This window comes from Crocuta crocuta, unplaced genomic scaffold (assembly GCF_008692635.1).
Source record: "Crocuta crocuta isolate KB4526 unplaced genomic scaffold, BGI_CrCroc_1.0 scaffold367, whole genome shotgun sequence".
Taxonomy (NCBI): Eukaryota; Metazoa; Chordata; class Mammalia; order Carnivora; family Hyaenidae; genus Crocuta; species Crocuta crocuta.
The window spans coordinates 29418-45574 of NW_027527936.1; the positions used below are offsets into that span (position 1 = coordinate 29418).

At 49.7% G+C, this 16157-nt stretch overlaps 1 protein-coding gene across 1 annotated transcript; it reads right to left on the reverse strand.

Annotated features, from left to right (window-relative positions):
* Positions 1-331: 331 nt before the first annotated feature.
* LOC144221476 (peptidyl-prolyl cis-trans isomerase E) lies at positions 332-13771 on the reverse strand. Its single transcript, XM_077751939.1, has 10 exons — positions 13702-13771; positions 12662-12760; positions 11047-11090; positions 10565-10591; positions 9340-9421; positions 8778-8878; positions 5666-5789; positions 2020-2205; positions 914-1056; positions 332-730 (listed from the first exon to the last, which is right to left on the reverse strand). Exons 1-10 carry the CDS (start codon positions 13730-13732, stop codon positions 662-664), a joined length of 906 nt encoding a protein of 301 aa, XP_077608065.1. The 5' UTR covers positions 13733-13771; the 3' UTR covers positions 332-661.
* Positions 13772-16157: the final 2386 nt, after the last annotated feature.

The following is a 16157-nucleotide window of genomic DNA, read 5'->3' on the forward strand; positions in this document are numbered from 1 at the left end:
ACTTAAAAAAATTCTATAGAGTAAATGTGAAGAAATAAACAAATGAATCGTGGAGAGTGAGAACTACACTTGCTGCCTACAAGGCGGGCCAGCGTGAGTTTAGGGGCAGAGGCAGCAGAAGACAGGGACTTCTCCACCATCTTTGATTTCCACCGTCCTGACAGTGATCTGACAAGGGCTCCTGGCTTGAAGATATATTACTTGGCATCTCAGGGAACCACCCAAGGGAGGAAAGAAAAGCCATGCCCCATCCCTCTGCCAGCCCAATTCAGCAGGACACTTAGCCGTAGACGCACTTTGACCTTTCCTAGGAACTGGCTGGACGCGGCAGTACAAGAACTCGGGTTTATTTTACCACAAGAAACGTCCAGGAGCCACACTGGCGGGCCTAGGAGAAGCCGTGGCAGCAAAGGCCCGGAGAAGGCCACGCACAGCCTGTCCACGGCGGGGAAGGCGGCCCCTGTGCCGGCTCCCGGGCCCACGGCCACACCCGGGAAAGAGCCAGAGGGAGCCCAGGCCTGAGAAGAGCTGCTGCAAGCTGACCCCAAGAAGGGCCACGACACAAACCCCTGGTTGCCACCAAGGGGAGGGACACCGCAGGTGCTGGCTCCCAGGCTGACGGCTCCTGGACACGCAGGGGCAGTGCCGAGACTGCGCGGACTCACACGTACTCCCCACAGTCGGCGATGATCACCTTCTGCTTTGGCTTCCCATCCTTGCTGCCCTGGGCCTTTGTGGGGACAGAAGAGGGGGAGAAACGAGGGAGGGTGGAGAGTAAGGAGCGGCTCTTGGACACCCTGCCCATCGGCCCACCCCTCCCTGAGCAGAGGCAGCCCTCCTTGGGAGCAGCCGTGGCCCCTGTCGCCAGCTCTCCCGCAGGGCCACGCACCCCGGGCCCGGGGAAGCCACACACCTCAATCTGCCGCAAGACGTCCAGGCCGTCTGTGACCTCCCCGAACACCACGTGCTTGCCATCCAGCCAATCCGTCTTGTCACACGTCAGGAAGAACTGGGAGCCATTGGTGTTTGGGCCGGAGTTGGCCATGGAGAGCAGGCCTGGGGGAGAGAGAACGAGCACATGAGCCCCTTCTCCCCCGGCTCCCGGCAGTCGGAGGGACGTCTGTACAGTAAACAGGGAGGGGTAAGCGCTGCCGGGAGCTGGCATGGGAGGAGGGCCGCGAGCTGGCTACTGGCAAGATGGATGCTGTCGGCATCGGGTGAAAGTGGCTTCAGTAAAGGGTGGGGCTGGAAGCGTGGCTGAAGGGGGACAGACAGAGCAAAAGGCAGGGGGCATACACAACTTATTCAGGAAGTTTTACCTAAAAGGGGATTAAAAGGCATGGGTGACAGCTAACAGGGACAAAAGTCAAAGGACTTCTTTAAAACGGATACCGCACACGTTTACATGGATGGGCTCATCTAGCAGGGCAGGGGGTGTGGATTACACAGGAAGCGGGGGGACAACCATGAAGCCAGGCTCCTGGCAGGGGAGCTGGGATGGGGTTCGGGCCACAGCTCGTCCGCCCTGAGGGAAGGCGGAGCGGGCCCGTGTCAGGAGACTAGGAGAGGCCATGCTTGGAGTGTGATGTGGAGGCTTCGGGAGTGGAGGGAGGGAGGAACCGTCATCTCTGACTGGGACTGAGCATTAGTAACTACGGGACCCGAGAACCAAGGGCCCCTGAAGAAGTGTGGTCATAAGTTTCAAGATGACCATTCATTATAGTTGTTTTTCTCCAGTTGCTGGGGGACTAACCACTAAGAGAGAGAGGAACGTCTGACAGAGAGACAGGGTTGCGGGGCCGGGGGACTAGGAGCTCACAAGCTGGGCCCCAGGGGGTGCGGACAGGGAGGGGCAGTGTGTGAATGGAAGCCGCTTCCCCGACAGGCCGCAAGCAGGTGCCGGGTCACCAACCAGTTTGCCTGCAGACCCGAGCCCTCCGCCCGAACCACAGCCCGCTGCTCCAGCCACACAGCCACCGGCCTGGCCCCACGCGCCGCCATGTCCCGATCGGGTCCCACCTGGTCCCGTGTGTTTGAGGATAAAGTTCTCATCGTCGAATTTCTTCCCGTAGATGGACTTGCCCCCCGTGCCGTTGTGGTTCGTGAAATCGCCGCCCTGGCACATGAACTGCGGGATGATGCGGTGGAAGCTACTTCCCTTAAAGCCAAAGCCCTTCTCGTGGGTGCACAGGCATCGGAAATTCTCTGGCATGGAGACGGGATAAAGTGCCGAGGTTAAAAAACAGAGCGGTTCCTCGGGCCTTGGGCACACCTCGCCTTGTAGTCCACGTGAGACGCAGAAGTGAGTGACCGAAGCCAGGAGTGAAATGCCGGTGGCCGCGAGGCCTTATGGAGTCCCAGCCAAGCTGCTTTGACCACGTGATGAGGTGCTTTGTGACAGGCTGTGCCGTAGACCCGGCGGCCGGGGAGATCTGCGCCACCTCTCCTGTCCCAGGATCCGAACGCGGGCCCAGGAGCAGATGGGTGGCATCGGGAAACCATGATGCTGAGCACAGAGCCTGCTTAAGATTCTCTCTCCTGGTTTCTGTCCACCCCCTCCCCGGCTTGCATGCACGCTCTCTCTCTCAAAAAAAAAGAAAAGAAAAAGAAAAAGAAACAGAACAGATGAACATAGGAGGAGGGGAAAAAAAAAGAGTGAGGCAAACCCTAAGTGATGAATCCCTAATTTCTACTCCTGAAACTAATAACTGATATTATATGTTAATTCACCAAAATGTAAACAAAAAATTGAAAACTTAAAAAAAAAAAGGAAAGATGGATCTTAATTAAGTCAGAAGAGCTGAGAAGCAACTCACTTCATGTTGCAGAAATGCTAAAAGCTCAGGCACAAGGGTGAAGGTGGTCTGGCAAACTGGAAAGCTAGTTGAAAGCCTGTGTAAGAAAGTAGCTAACCCCCCTCCCCCGGCAGCTGCCTGGAACTCTACTCTCTGGTAGGTTAAGGCGGAGGGTCTCTGGACTGGGCTCTACTACACGTAGCCGAGGGCTGAGGTACTGTCATGACAAATGGAAATTAAGTGAAAGTTTATATACTGCCCTGTCCCTCCCGACCAAGAAGGCAAACAGGTGGATGCAAGAGCCTCCAGCAGATTAGACCCCTCGAGGACTCTGCTGTCCAAGAGAATAGAAGTTAGGGAAACAGACATCCAGGGTCAGACAGAGAAAGACCCCAACTGACTCACCCCACAGTGGAGGCCTCAGCCAGCAAGCCTTACCGATGCCTAGGAAGTTTCCAAGCCGGTTGTTAGGGCCCCACTCTTAAATATGAGGAAGGCATCTAACGTGAAAAGCAAAGACCAAAACAGACAGACCAAAAAGGGAACAAAACGTTAACAAAACAACTCAGGAAAAAGGGACTTGAAACATAAGCCACAGGAAGAAGAAACTTTAGTAACGTCCCCAGAAAGATGAAATATCACATTCGTGAGATAAGCACAGAGCGCTATTAAAAAAAAAAGAATTCTGACACACACACAAAAAGACACATAGGAAGGTTCCTGAAAGAGAGAAGAGAAAACTCAGAGGGGACAAAAGTGAAGAAGTAACTGAAAGAAATCTCCCCAACCAGAGGGCAGAACACGGTCGTGTGGGTGCGGTACACAGGAGAAGCCACTCTCTGAGGACGTCCACAGCAGTCCCTGGAACCCCAGAACATGTTACGGCCAAAGAGCCTTCGCAGAGGTGACGAGGGCTACAGATAGGCCTCAAGATGGGGAAAGCAGCCCCAGTTATCCAGACGGGCTAACAGAATCATGAACCTGTAACAGGGAAGCTTCTTCCAGCTGAGAGATTCAGCATGTGAGAGGCACTGGATCCGCCACGACTGGCCGTGAAGATGGAGGAAGGGGGCGCTGAGCCTTCAGAAACTGGGAACAGCCTTCAGCTGACAGCAGCAAGGAGGGGATACCTCAGTCCTACAGATGCAGGACACTGGATTCTGCCGACACCCTGAATGCCTCTGGAAACACTCCCCCAGGGCTTCTGGTAAGGAAGGGAGCGTCGGCCACCATCTTCACTTTAGCTTCCAAGGACTTCTGGCCTCCAAAACAGGAGACGATAAATTCGTGTTGCTGTAAGCCACTAACTTTGTGGTGATCTGTGACAGAAGCAATAGAAAACCAATACAGAGGGATCTCCACTGACTATCCAGCATGATGGATGTAAGATCTCTCCAAAGGCACATGCTTTCAGAACACAGGACAGACACCCTAGAGGCCTCTAGCACAGGGCTACCAAACAGCTCTTAAGCAGTAGCTTAAGAATCTGAATCTGCCCCTACACTATCCTACATTCTTTAAGAATTCACCCAAGGCAGGGGTACCTGGGTGGCTCAGTCAGTTAAGCCTCTGACTTTGGCTCAAGGTCATGATCGTTCAGTTTATGAGTTCAAGTCCCACATCTGGGCTGTCAGCACAGAGCCTGGAGCCTGCTTCAGATTCTGTGTAGCCCCCTCTCCGTCCCTCCCATGCTCATGTTCTCTTTCTGTCTCTTGATAATAAAGGCTAAAAATAAATAAATAAACAGTCAGGCATGGCTAGTGGCTACTATATTGGACAGCTCAGCACTAGACAGAAAAAAAGGGCTTTATATAAAGGATCAAGAATCAGAAGGACATTAGACTTCTCTAGAATTCTATACCCTATCAATCAAGTGAGAAGGTACTTGTGTTTAGAGTTCAGTCTCAAAAAACCTCCCTCCCAAGCTCTTTCCTGCATATGCTACAGAAGCAGGTCTTCTACTAAAATGAGGGATACACTAAAAAAGAAGACAGCAGAGAACACAGCAGTGACACTAGCTGGGCAGAAGGCCTGGAAAGCAATGGTCCAGGGTGGAGAGAGTCAGGAGGCTGCAAGGAGGACTTTCAAAGGAGAGGGAAAAGGCGTCTGGGTGGCTCAGTTAGCTAAGCATCAGACTTGGGCTCAGGTTATGATCTCACAGGTTGGGAGTTTGAGCCCCACATCGGGCTCTGTGCTGACAGCTCGGAGCCTGAAGCCTGCTTCAGATTCTGTGTCTCCCTCTCTATCTGCCCCTCCCCTGCTCATGCTCTGACTCTCTGTCTCAAAAACAAATAAACATTAAAAAAAATTAAATAAATAAATAAAACATAAGGAGAGGGAAAGCGACAGAATACCTGGTGTGTGTGAACATGAGGAGAGATTCATGCAGGCAGCAGGATTCGGGAGAGCATCAGGAATAAATGCACTAACTAAGCTTGCATGAAAACAAGACAGTGATGGACCCCAGGAAAACAAAATGGTGTGTGTGAACAGAAATTACTACGGTATGATGTCAAACAGTTAAAATAACCTCCGACTTAACCAAGCTTATGGTCACTCTATACATAAAGAAGATGGAAGGGCAGGGAAAGGGATTTAAAAGCTGATTCTTTATCTCCTGAAGTGGGAAGCAAACAATGTCTAAAATGAAAAAGCCATTATTTAACATCATTGTTAAAAAACAGTGAACCAGCACCTGTAAAGCTTCAAAAATGCCTGCCCAGCCTCATTTGTTCCTAGATCCCAGGATCTGAGATGCCGCAAGTCAACGCGGGTCAGAAAGAGTGTCGAGGGCACAAGAACCATGGCGGCGAGAAGCTTGGGGAGGCCCACCGCCCCGCCGCCGGCCTCCCGCCCGGAGCCCCGCTCACCTGCCGTCATGGGAACGACGTCCGAACGCAGGAGCATCTGGAGGCGGCCGGCTGGCTTGTTCCCGATCTTGATGTCCATGTAGACCTGAGGATTCGAGCGGGCCTTCTTCGCAGCGGGCTCTCCCTGGGTGCAGGAGAAACCATTAGGCTGGTCGGAACCCCGACCCCCGAGTAGCAGAGTGAGTATTCTGACCGCATACTGAGAACCCAGCAGCTGCGAGCGGGCTGCAGCAAGGTGCTGACAGGGAAGGCCACGGCCGCAGCCCCCAGCCCGACACCTAGTGACAGGACACCTCAGCACCAGCCACCCCGAGCCCCACCCCGCAGGCTCATTACACTCACCCTCAGACATGCCAGCTCGCTTCACCCTGCCCTGCGGTCACAGACACTTTCCTGGCCCACAGCACACAGCTCTCAGCACGTTCAAACCCACCTCCTCCAGTGAAATAAGACGCCGCCTCCTCCCTCTATGCTCAGTCCTGCACACCCACAGGCTGGCTACAACAGAAGCCAGAGGGCAGCCCTCTGTTGCGCTCGGAAGACAGTGGGGGAAAGAGGGGCCTTGATTTATACCCCAAGGACACAAGGCCAAGAAGAGGGTAAGGAGACATTTGCAGGCATCCCATGTGTTCCACAGAGAAAAGTCAAATGTGCACGGAGGTCTCCTGCTGGCATCGAGGACACTGTCACTATTATTTGCCACTAGCAACAGTAGCAGCAAACATTCACGCAGCACTTGTCAAGTACGGGGTGCTGTTCGTACACTAGCTCATCATTTTTTTTTTAAATATTTTTATTTATTTCTAGGGGAGAGAGAGACAGCATGAGCAGGGGAGGGTCAGAGAGAGAGGGAGTCACAGACTGAAACAGGCTCCAGGCTCTGAGCTGGCAGTCAGCACAGAGCCCGACGCGGGGCTCGAACCCACGAACCGCGAGATCATGACCTAAGTGAAAGTCAGATGCTTAACCGACTAAGCCACCCAGGTGCCCCTAGCTCATCAATTCTTAATAACCACCCTAAAGAACAATCAGTACTGCTCTTTATCCACATTTTACAGGCGGGGAAACTGAGGTACAATGAAGGTCAGTAACTTGCCCAAGGTCAGAGAAGCGGTTAGGTGGTGAAGCTGGATTTCAGGCCTAAATCATCCCACCCCACTCCCGAGCCCAGGCTCTTAACCTCATTCGCCCACCTCACGTTTTAATTCCTAAGATTTAATACAAGGCCCCTACACTCACAGAATTATTGCCTAGAAAGGGACAGGCAAGAAACACCAGAGTAGCCTGCAAAAATGCAAAGACTTAGAGTGAAATAGAGACTGGCACAGGTGAGTGGAAGGGAGACAGTGAGGTGGGAGGAGGAACTGGGGAGCACCCTCCAACTTTCTCCCTCGGGACAGAGCGATGGGAGCCAACTAACAGTTCTTAGCAGGAGTCAGGGGCAAAGTCTGTGCTTTATTTATTTATTTTAATAAAATTTTTTTTAACATTTATGTATTGAGAGACAGACCAGGAGCCAGGGGAGGGGCAGAGAGAGAGGGAGCTACAGATTCTTACTCAGTCTGTGCTTTAAACAGATCATCCCAGCTGTCCTGATGAAGGACTAGACAGGTGGGCAGCTCAGTCCTGCGCACCCACAGGCTGGCTACAACGGAAGGTGGAGGGCAGCTTCTGCAATTATCCGCACGAGGCTAACTGGGGCAATGGGTCAAACTGGGAAGGGACTCAGCAAAGTCTTAGAAGAAAACTTGGTAGCATTTGAGGATGTGCTGGCTCTGTTTAAAAAACATTTTTTTTCCTTTTTTTTTTANAGCCCAAGTCAGAAGCTTAACCAACTGAGCCACCCAGGCACCCCTAAAAAAGTTTCTTAGAGAGAGACAGAGACAGAGTATGCGCAGGGGAAGGGCAGAGAGAGAAGAAGACACAGAATCCGAAGCAGGCTCCAGGCTCTGAGTCATCAGCACAGAGCCTGATGTGGGGCTCGAACCCACGAACTGAGAGATCATGACCTGAACCGAAGTCAGACGTTTAACTGACTGAGCCACCCAGGCGCCCTAGCGCTGGCTCTGTTTTAAAGAGGGGTCTAAGGTTACTCCTCAGACTGTGAAGGCCATGTGTGTGCTCTGCTTTGCAACCAAATTTCTGGCTTGGGTCGGTGTGTGTGTGGCTGGATGGTGGCAAACCGACAAGACGGAGAACAAGATTAGAGAGAGGAGAACACCCATGCTAGGTAAGTCTAGGCCGCCTGTGAGACTTGCAGCCGAAAGTTCTAAAAGCTACACACTAGAAACAGAGGCCAGGAAAGGCAACAGCACGGGAGAGGCTGCAAAAAAAATCAGTAACTGCTGGGGCGCCCGGGTGGCTCAGTCAGTTAAGCGTCTGACTGCAGCTCAGGTCATGATGTCGTGGTTTGTGAGTTCGAGCCTTGCGTTGGGCTCTGCACTGACAGCTCAGAGCCTGGAGCCTGCTTCAGATTCTGTGTCTCCCTCTCTCTCTCTCTGCCCCTCCCCCGCTCGTGCTGTCTCTGTCTTTCAAAAATAAATAAACATTAAAAAAAAAAAGAAACCAACCAAGTAGAGAAGGGGCGATGGAAAGAGGGAGAAAGACACCATGAGCCAAGAAGGAAATCCAAAGAACAACAGTCACAAGGAGGAGAGGGGCAGCTCGGAGTCGGGAGGGAGCACTGGCAGGCTCCTCCTGGGAAGGGAGAGCCTCGAACCTGCGTAGACTGAGGGAAGACGACAGCACCCCGGCCTGCCTCCCCTGAACCGGGGCAGCGACAGGGAGACCGTGAGCCTCTGCAAAGCACTTCAGTGAAGGAGGGACTGGGCAGGAGGGGTGAGGAGGAGCACTCGCTCACCTTCCTCACCTCAGGCTTCCTCCTCGTCAGCACGCAGTCCCAACAGGGGACTAGGCAGAGGGGGGCCTCTCACCACGTAGGGCACAAGGCTAAGAGAACTAGAGCCTCTCACTCACTCACTCAATACCACCTTCAACGCAACACCAAGAGTCTTTCATTCTCTCTACTTTTGTATATGTATTTGCAAATTTCTGTAAAAACTTTAAAAAAAAAAAAAAAGGTTCTTGTGGAAGCACCTGCCTTCACTCTCACCTCCTGGGTCTCCATTTTGGGAGGCTCCGACCCTTCTTCCTCTTTATTCTCTTCGAGAGTCTTCCCGGAAAACTTCTTCAACCAGTCATCATCTGACCACACTGGAAGAAGAATTGAACAAATGCTAAGAAATTCTGCTCACTAGCTGCTTTGGTCAGTAAAGTGGAACATAGTCCCTGGCCCTCTGAGTCAGAAGCTTCCACTGAGGAACTCCCAAGGGTAAGGAAAGTTCCCAACGGCAATGTCCGCCCTGAAGTCCAGCTTGTACGAGGCTAAGTACAAAAATGACATCAAGAGTGAAGACGCAGCCTCGCCAGTTCCAGCCCTTGATGAATGAAGCACCAAAAAACTGGTGCTTTCACGATGTAGACAGTCACCCTGAAAACCTCAAACTCTTTTCATTGCCCACAAAGGTGGCGCATGCCCTTTGCCAACATGAACCATCCTCTACTATCCAATTAGAGCAGCATTCAGTGCCTACTTCCAAGGAAACAGGAATAAAAATGCAGCTAAGGCCACACCGGAGGATGTGTTGGGAGAATCTGCAGTTGCCCCCACTCACCCGGTCTGGAGGAGCCTTCCTTAATCCTCATTGGCTTTGCCAAATTGACACGAATTGTCCGTCCAAAGAGCTCAGATTCATTCTGAAAAGATCGAAAATCCAGCTGCTTAGACTCGTGTCAGGATAAAAGAGTCAGACGGCTTTGCATTTGCTTCTAATACATCTGACACACGCTCATGCTTTATCCTCCCTTAATCCGAGCCCCCACCAGCAAGCTGCGTGCCCACCACACAGCAGCCCCAGGACTGCAATCTCCCCCAGGGTGGTGTTCCTCAAAGTAACTCCGGGTCCAGAGTGCTCTGGAATTACATGGGTGAATGTAGTGTCTGAGTACTTGGGTTCACCTTCAAAAGGCAAGATCTGCTTTGAAATGGTGAGAAATGATCTCTGAAGGCTAAGGAATATATTCTGTGAACGGGTACCAGAACAGGAGTAAAGGAGAGCTTTATCATCCGAAGATAGCTGGTACCAGGAAAGGTCACTTAACATAAATCCATTTAGAGCAGCGAAGACAACTTCCGTGTAAAAAGAGGAGGAAAACAAAACAAAACAAAACAGACCGGGACTTTATTGTGATGAAACTAAAAATAAGGGAAATATATTTCTTACAAATTTCAGGTTTAACTATGTACTAATTTGTAGAGCAAAGATGTAATGGGTGCTGATGAGTTTGCAGTGTTTTTTTCAACAAAATTCCATCAATAGTTGACATCATGCACTTCCTAGCTGATATGAAAATCACAAAGACCTCAGAGACACCACAAATACTCCAGAGATTCACCACTATTCCCAGAGACCTCTCCAGGGTATTCAAATCTTCTGCATGGGTAACACACTCTGCTACTATCCTTACTGAATTTCTCTTCTTACTTGTCATTGGTCTGACGCTTCATGAAATTCGGCCTCTTTTGCAAAATGTGTGATTTCACCGTGCAATCAACTTACATATTGTTTGTGATTTATTATCCTAGACATGGGGTAGCCTGTGAGAGACGGGCCAATAGGGATGATTAGAATTTATATCACTGGTGAATGGGGAAGACCGTCTGAGTAAGGACCAATCTTATAAGTGATCAATTCACAGTGCATATTTGCACACGATGACAATTTGTACTTCCCCGTGCAACCCTGTAACTTCGGAGGTTCAGCAAACCAATCTAGGCATAGGGACTCTCTATACCACCAGAAAGCAACTTGAGTTAGGAACGAAGATTCTCAGCCATACCATGTTGTCAATAGCTGCTGCTGCATCCTGCCAAGACAAGACAAGGTACAAGTTTAGCTTCCTGTGGTGTCTAAACACATACTCGGCAGCAGAAAAACAAAATAAAAAACAAAACAGGAAAAAGTCACATCTATACCTCCTGCCTGGGTTGTATGTGTGTCTAACAAACACTTCAGCAATCTGCCATCTAGAGGAAGGCCTAAGAAATAATCACCAGCGTGGTGAGGCAGGAATGAATGCTCAATAAGCAGGGCTGCAGGGGCTGTGCAGAGCAGAGCGAGAGGGCCAGGTCTGTGTTGTTAACCGTATAAATGTTATTAACTAATGGGAAGCTTTCCATTAAGCAGCACTTCACATCTCTATGGAAGCCTCAGCAAGGGGCCTAGACACCTAATCAAATGGAGACCGGCCCCCTCTGTAATCAGTAACAGCACAACACAAGCCAAACACTAACAACCAGAAGTAACACAGAATTTTCTCACCTCTGCCAACTCAAATTCAACAAAAGCAAATCCTCGGTGCTTTTCTGGAGGGGGGTTAAAAAAAAAAAAAAAGGGAAAACAAAACAAGGAATTCCACTGGGGTCAATGGGAAGAAATATGGTCACAAGGAAAGGTAAGTCAATCATATCCAGATGCTAGAAATTCTACCCAATCACTGTTTTGGAAGAAGGAATCTCCTTCTTTGATTCTTCCCAGTTTGAACAATATTTCCAGCAATATTGAACTTTGTCTTTTAGAAAACACGGCTAAAGGATAAACTGTACTTTTAATCTTTAAGGCATTCAATTCTTACCAAAGCCAAATTAAAGCCTTAACCTCTGCATACAAGGCAAGTAGAAAAATTAAGTTATTTAAGTTACCAATTATTGGTCCCAAATACACATTTTGAGCATCAACTTTGCGTAAATCATGAATCTTAAAACCTGGATTAGCATGCTCACTCTTTATCCTCAGAAAAATGCTGATCTAACTAAAAACGCCAAGCACAACAGTGCTAATCTAATTAAACCAACTAACTTCAGAGAACCACTATGACCTTATAGGTGTACCTTGCTTTATTGCACTTTGCTTTGTTGTCCCTCAAAGATACAATCTTATACAAACTGAGAAGGGAACCCTGAATCGAGCAATTCTGTCAGCACCAGTTTCCCAACAGTATTTGCTCATTTTGTGTCTGTGTCACATTTTGGTAATTCTCACAGTATTTCAAGATTTTTCATCATTATTTTATTTGTTATGGTGATCTGTGATTAGTGATTACAACTCTCTGAAAGTTCATGTCATGGCTAGCATTTTTCAGCAATAAAATATGTTTTAATTAAGGTGCTACACTGCTTTTTTAGACATAATGTTATGGCACACTTAATAGACTACAGTAGAGTTTAATGTAACTTTTATATGGAAAGCCAAAAAATTCATTTGATGCATCTTACTGCGATATTGGTTTGACAGCAGCGGTCTGGAACCAAACCCACAATATCTCCAAAGTCTGCCCATATTGTTTTCTACAGATAAAGATCCCAGGCCCAGAGAGTTTAAAGACCTTGCTAATAATCATGCAGGATTGGTGACTGATCTATGCCTAAAACTCCAATCTTAAAAAAGGCAACAAAAAGAAACCAGAAAAACTGCACTGTACCTGTGATAGCAATTGAAGGAAAACTCCCCCAGGTAAGCAGGGGCCAAAGCCCCTCAGTTGATGCTGACCTTCCCCGCTGTCCTGATTAACAGTACAGCTGCCAAGAAAGAAGCAGGGGAGGTAGGGTACCCAGCAGGTCGTTTGAAAGAAGTCTGATCTCNAAAAAAAAAAAAAAGAAGAAGTCTGATCTCGCTGTAGCTCAAAACCTATCTTCCTACTGGGCTAGTGAAAATGTTTTCTCGCACTCAACAGATGGGGCCTGCCAAGTTATGTTACAGCTTACAACCACAAGCCTCAGGACATTCCTTCTGTGTCCATATCACGATCATGCTGCCCTACTGAGGCACCCTCTTGAACTTTCCTACGTTATCAACCATATTTGGAATGCATATTTAGAATGTTTCCAAATTATTTTCCTCTTAGGGTCTGAACATGAGAGACATGAAAAGGACTCACCTGTTTCATAATCCAGAGGAATCTGAATATCTGTGATGTCTCCAAAAGGGATAAAAGCAGCATGAAGAACTTTGTCGTCCACCTCTTCTGCCAGCCCACCTGAAAAGAAGCCAAGCGCCTTCTGAACCACTGTCTTCCATTCTCTTGAGAAGTCCCTGCAGCCCAGTTAGCATGCGACAGCCAAGGAGAGGGGTTGCTCCATCCAGTCCTTTGGGTACAAAAGCACCCTTCTCATTTGCTCCCTCATCCGTACTTAATGAAACACACCTCTTCACCCTTCTCTCAGAGGCTCATCTGAGGGCCAGGATTACTGCAAGACTTCTTAACTGGCCTCCCTCTCCTCCCCACACAGCCAACTGGAGCGATCCTGGGATCATGCAGATTTTAGCCCATTACTTCTTTGCTTAAACTCCTTCAAAGATTTCCCACTGTCCTCAGGATAAAGTACAAACTCCTTAACAGCGTACACAAGGCTCTTCATGACCTGAGCCCCGCCAACGTCTTCACCCTCTTTCCCTTTGCTTCCTCAATTCCCTGGGTTTCCCCCAAGATGACCCCTATGCCCCACGTATAAGTCTATTTCACATCTTCGGGGTTTGGCTCGTGCTGCTCCCTTTAGGGAAACACAACTGCCCCTACTTTGGCTGCAAAGCGCTCATCAAACTTTGCTATTGATGTCATTCTCACTTCTACCGGGCAAATCAGGGAACTCCTTCCTTTGGGGCAGGGGCTGGGACTGAGCCATCGCTGCAGTGTCGATAAAATGAATGAGCGCGAGGATCTGGAGCCTCATAATACTCTTCTAACAATCCTCCGGGTCCAGGGGGTGAAGGGGTTCCTGTTCGAGCTCAGCCAGCTTGAAAGGGAGCCGGAAAGACCGCTACGTCTCGGGCTAACTCCTTGAAGCAAAACAATACTGCCATCGATCCCGCCTAGACAGCTGCTCGCCGCCCTCCGCGTTCGTGGACGCGTCCTGCCCCACGCCGGGAGCCCTTCCCCGCGGGTTCGCCCCGATTCCGCCTAACTCCGAGCCTGCTCACCCACGTACAGCACGCGCTTGGTGGTGGCCATCTTGGTCCCGCGCTCTCCTGCCGGAAGCCCGAGTTCAGCCCGCCCTTCCTCAAGGCCCCGCCCCCGGGCCCGCCCCGGCCTCTAGGCGCTCGCAGACCTCGTCCCTGGCTGTCAGTCAGCGTCCGGGGCGGTGGGAGGTGCCCTGCCGTGAGTGAGCTGCAGCGCCCCGGCGCGGTAGGTGCTGGTACTGTCGCAAACCGGCCTCGGCTAAATCCTCTCCGCGAATAAAAACCATCAGTAAACTATGGGCCACCCTCGCCTACGTGCCCTCGGACAACGTGCTTCAGGTGCTTTTTACTTTTTTTTTCTTAACCCCTTGTTTAATATTTATTGTTATTTATTTATTTTGAGAGAGAGAGATAGAGAGTAAGCAAGGGAGGGTGAGAGAGAAGGAGAGAGAATCCCAGGCCGGCTCCCTGCCCGGAGCACAGAGTCCCNNNNGCGGGTGGGGGGGAGGGGCTCGGGGCTCGAACCCACTAACGGTGAGATCATGTCCTGAGATCATGACCTGAGCCGAAGTCCACTGCTTAACCGATTGAGACACCCAGGTGCCCGGGAGTTGGCGGCTTTTTACCCCCAATCCACCCTCCAGCTTTTTCCTAGGGTGATCTTCAAAATAAATCTACACTCTCCAGAGCTCCCTTCTTAAACACTGCTGCTGATAGGTCACAAGGCTCCTAGAGCCCTTGACAAGGGGCCAAGTCCATGTCAAGTCACCAACTTCCATACGAACTGTGGCCCTCACCTCTGCCTCTGCTCTTCTGCTTCTCGCCTTCCTCCATCTGGAGGCATCCCCCAGTCCCTATCAGAGGACCTGGTCAAGCTTCACTCAGCCCCTGCCCCTTTAGAAGAGGCCATAGCTGCCAAATCCGGAAGCCGACTGGACCACACCCTGTACCTGTGGTCAGGTGTGTGTGTCTCTCCCACTTTGACACCAAGGCCTGTGCCCGTTGGCCTCACCAGCCTCAGGCCAAGCCAGGGAGGTGATCACAGAAATGAGGCTGTGAGATCTGATTATGGCATCTCCTCGGGTGCCTGGCACTGTTCCAGACCAACAAGGTCACTCTCAAGAAGAGTCTGACCAGGCATCCTTTATGTGGGTGTGGTTTAATTTAAAAAAAATATATATATATGTATGTATATATATTTGATCTTTGTTTCTAATACCTGGCACGGTTGGTCTTGCACCCCTGCACCTCAGCTACATAACAAACTGAGAAGTGATTATTCATGACAAACGGGTGAACTGCAGGTAAGAGCAGTGGGAACCTGCAGTGTTTTGCCTGGGGCTTGCTCTCACGACTCCCTGTTTCCCCTCCAGTTCAAGGAACTCCAAGGCCATGGTGGCTCAAGTGGAGTGAGCCGAGGGACAGCAGTAGGAGGTGAGGCCGGAAAGACCGCTGAGAGGTCAGATCATGTAGGGCCTCGCAGGTGATTGTAAGAATCTTGACTTCTATCCTGAATAAAGTGGGACGATGCCCCAGGTTTGCTCGGAGGGGTGATAGGAACTGATGGGTTTTAGTGGCACCGTTCTGGCTTCGGTGGAGAGTGAGGTCAGGGAGCAGGCTATTCAGTTGAGAGATGGTGGTGTAGACCAGGGGGAATGGCAGTGGGGATGATGAAAAGTGGAGGGATTCTGGATATATTTGGGCTTTTTGTTTTTTTTCTTTTTTTAAATGTATCTTTATTTTTGAGAGAGGGAGAGACAGAGAGAGCGAGTGAGGGAGGAGCAGAGAGAGAGGGAGACACAGAATCTGAAGCAGGCTCCAGTTCTGAGCTGTCAGCAGAGCCCGACATGGGGCTCAAACTCATGAACCGTGAGATCATGACCTGAGCCCAGGTTGGACCCTCAACTGACTGAGCCACCCAGGTGCCCCTGGATATACTTTGAAAGTAGATGGCAAAGAGTGTGAGAGAGAGGAGTCATACTATACGCGTTTGTTGTATGCACTGCGTAGGATTCTATATGCTGGCATTTTATTTCAGGAGTGTTGCAAATATATTAACAAGTTTGAGCTAAATTTTCTTTTCTCATACTAGCATCCTAGATTTGTTTGGCATCCATTCGTTAGTAGGCCCACAATCCTTATCTGCAATTCTAAAATTCAAAAAGTTCTGAGAATTAACAACAGGTGTCTTTTTATAGGAAGTATTTTTGCAGCAAACTCTTGGCAGCAAAGCCTGATCAGAATTGATGCGAGCCTATTTATAGTGTTTATTTATCCCACTTAATACGTTATACTGCAAAAATGTCAATATATTTGATTGTGGGAGCTGGTCCAAACTTTGTTGGGATGTTATACATAACTTACACATTGCATTATCTTTCTAAGCTCCCAAACCCCAAAGAAATTAAGATAAAGGATTGTGGACAAAGTTTAACCTAATAAAATGAATTGGTCAGCTTTCTTCTCTCTTTTTTTTT

Excerpts from the sequence above, each read along its gene's own strand:
- LOC144221476 (XM_077751939.1), bottom strand. The coding sequence starts at position 13,732 with ATGGCCACCACCAAGCGCGTGCTGTACGTGG. Across the intron at positions 2,206-5,665 it reads CGTCGTTCCCATGACGGCAG|AGAATTTCCGATGCCTGTGC; the intron begins GTGAGCGGGGCT and ends TCTCCATGCCAG. Across the intron at positions 1,057-2,019 it reads CCTCAAACACACGGGACCAG|GCCTGCTCTCCATGGCCAAC; the intron begins GTGGGACCCGAT and ends TCTCTCCCCCAG.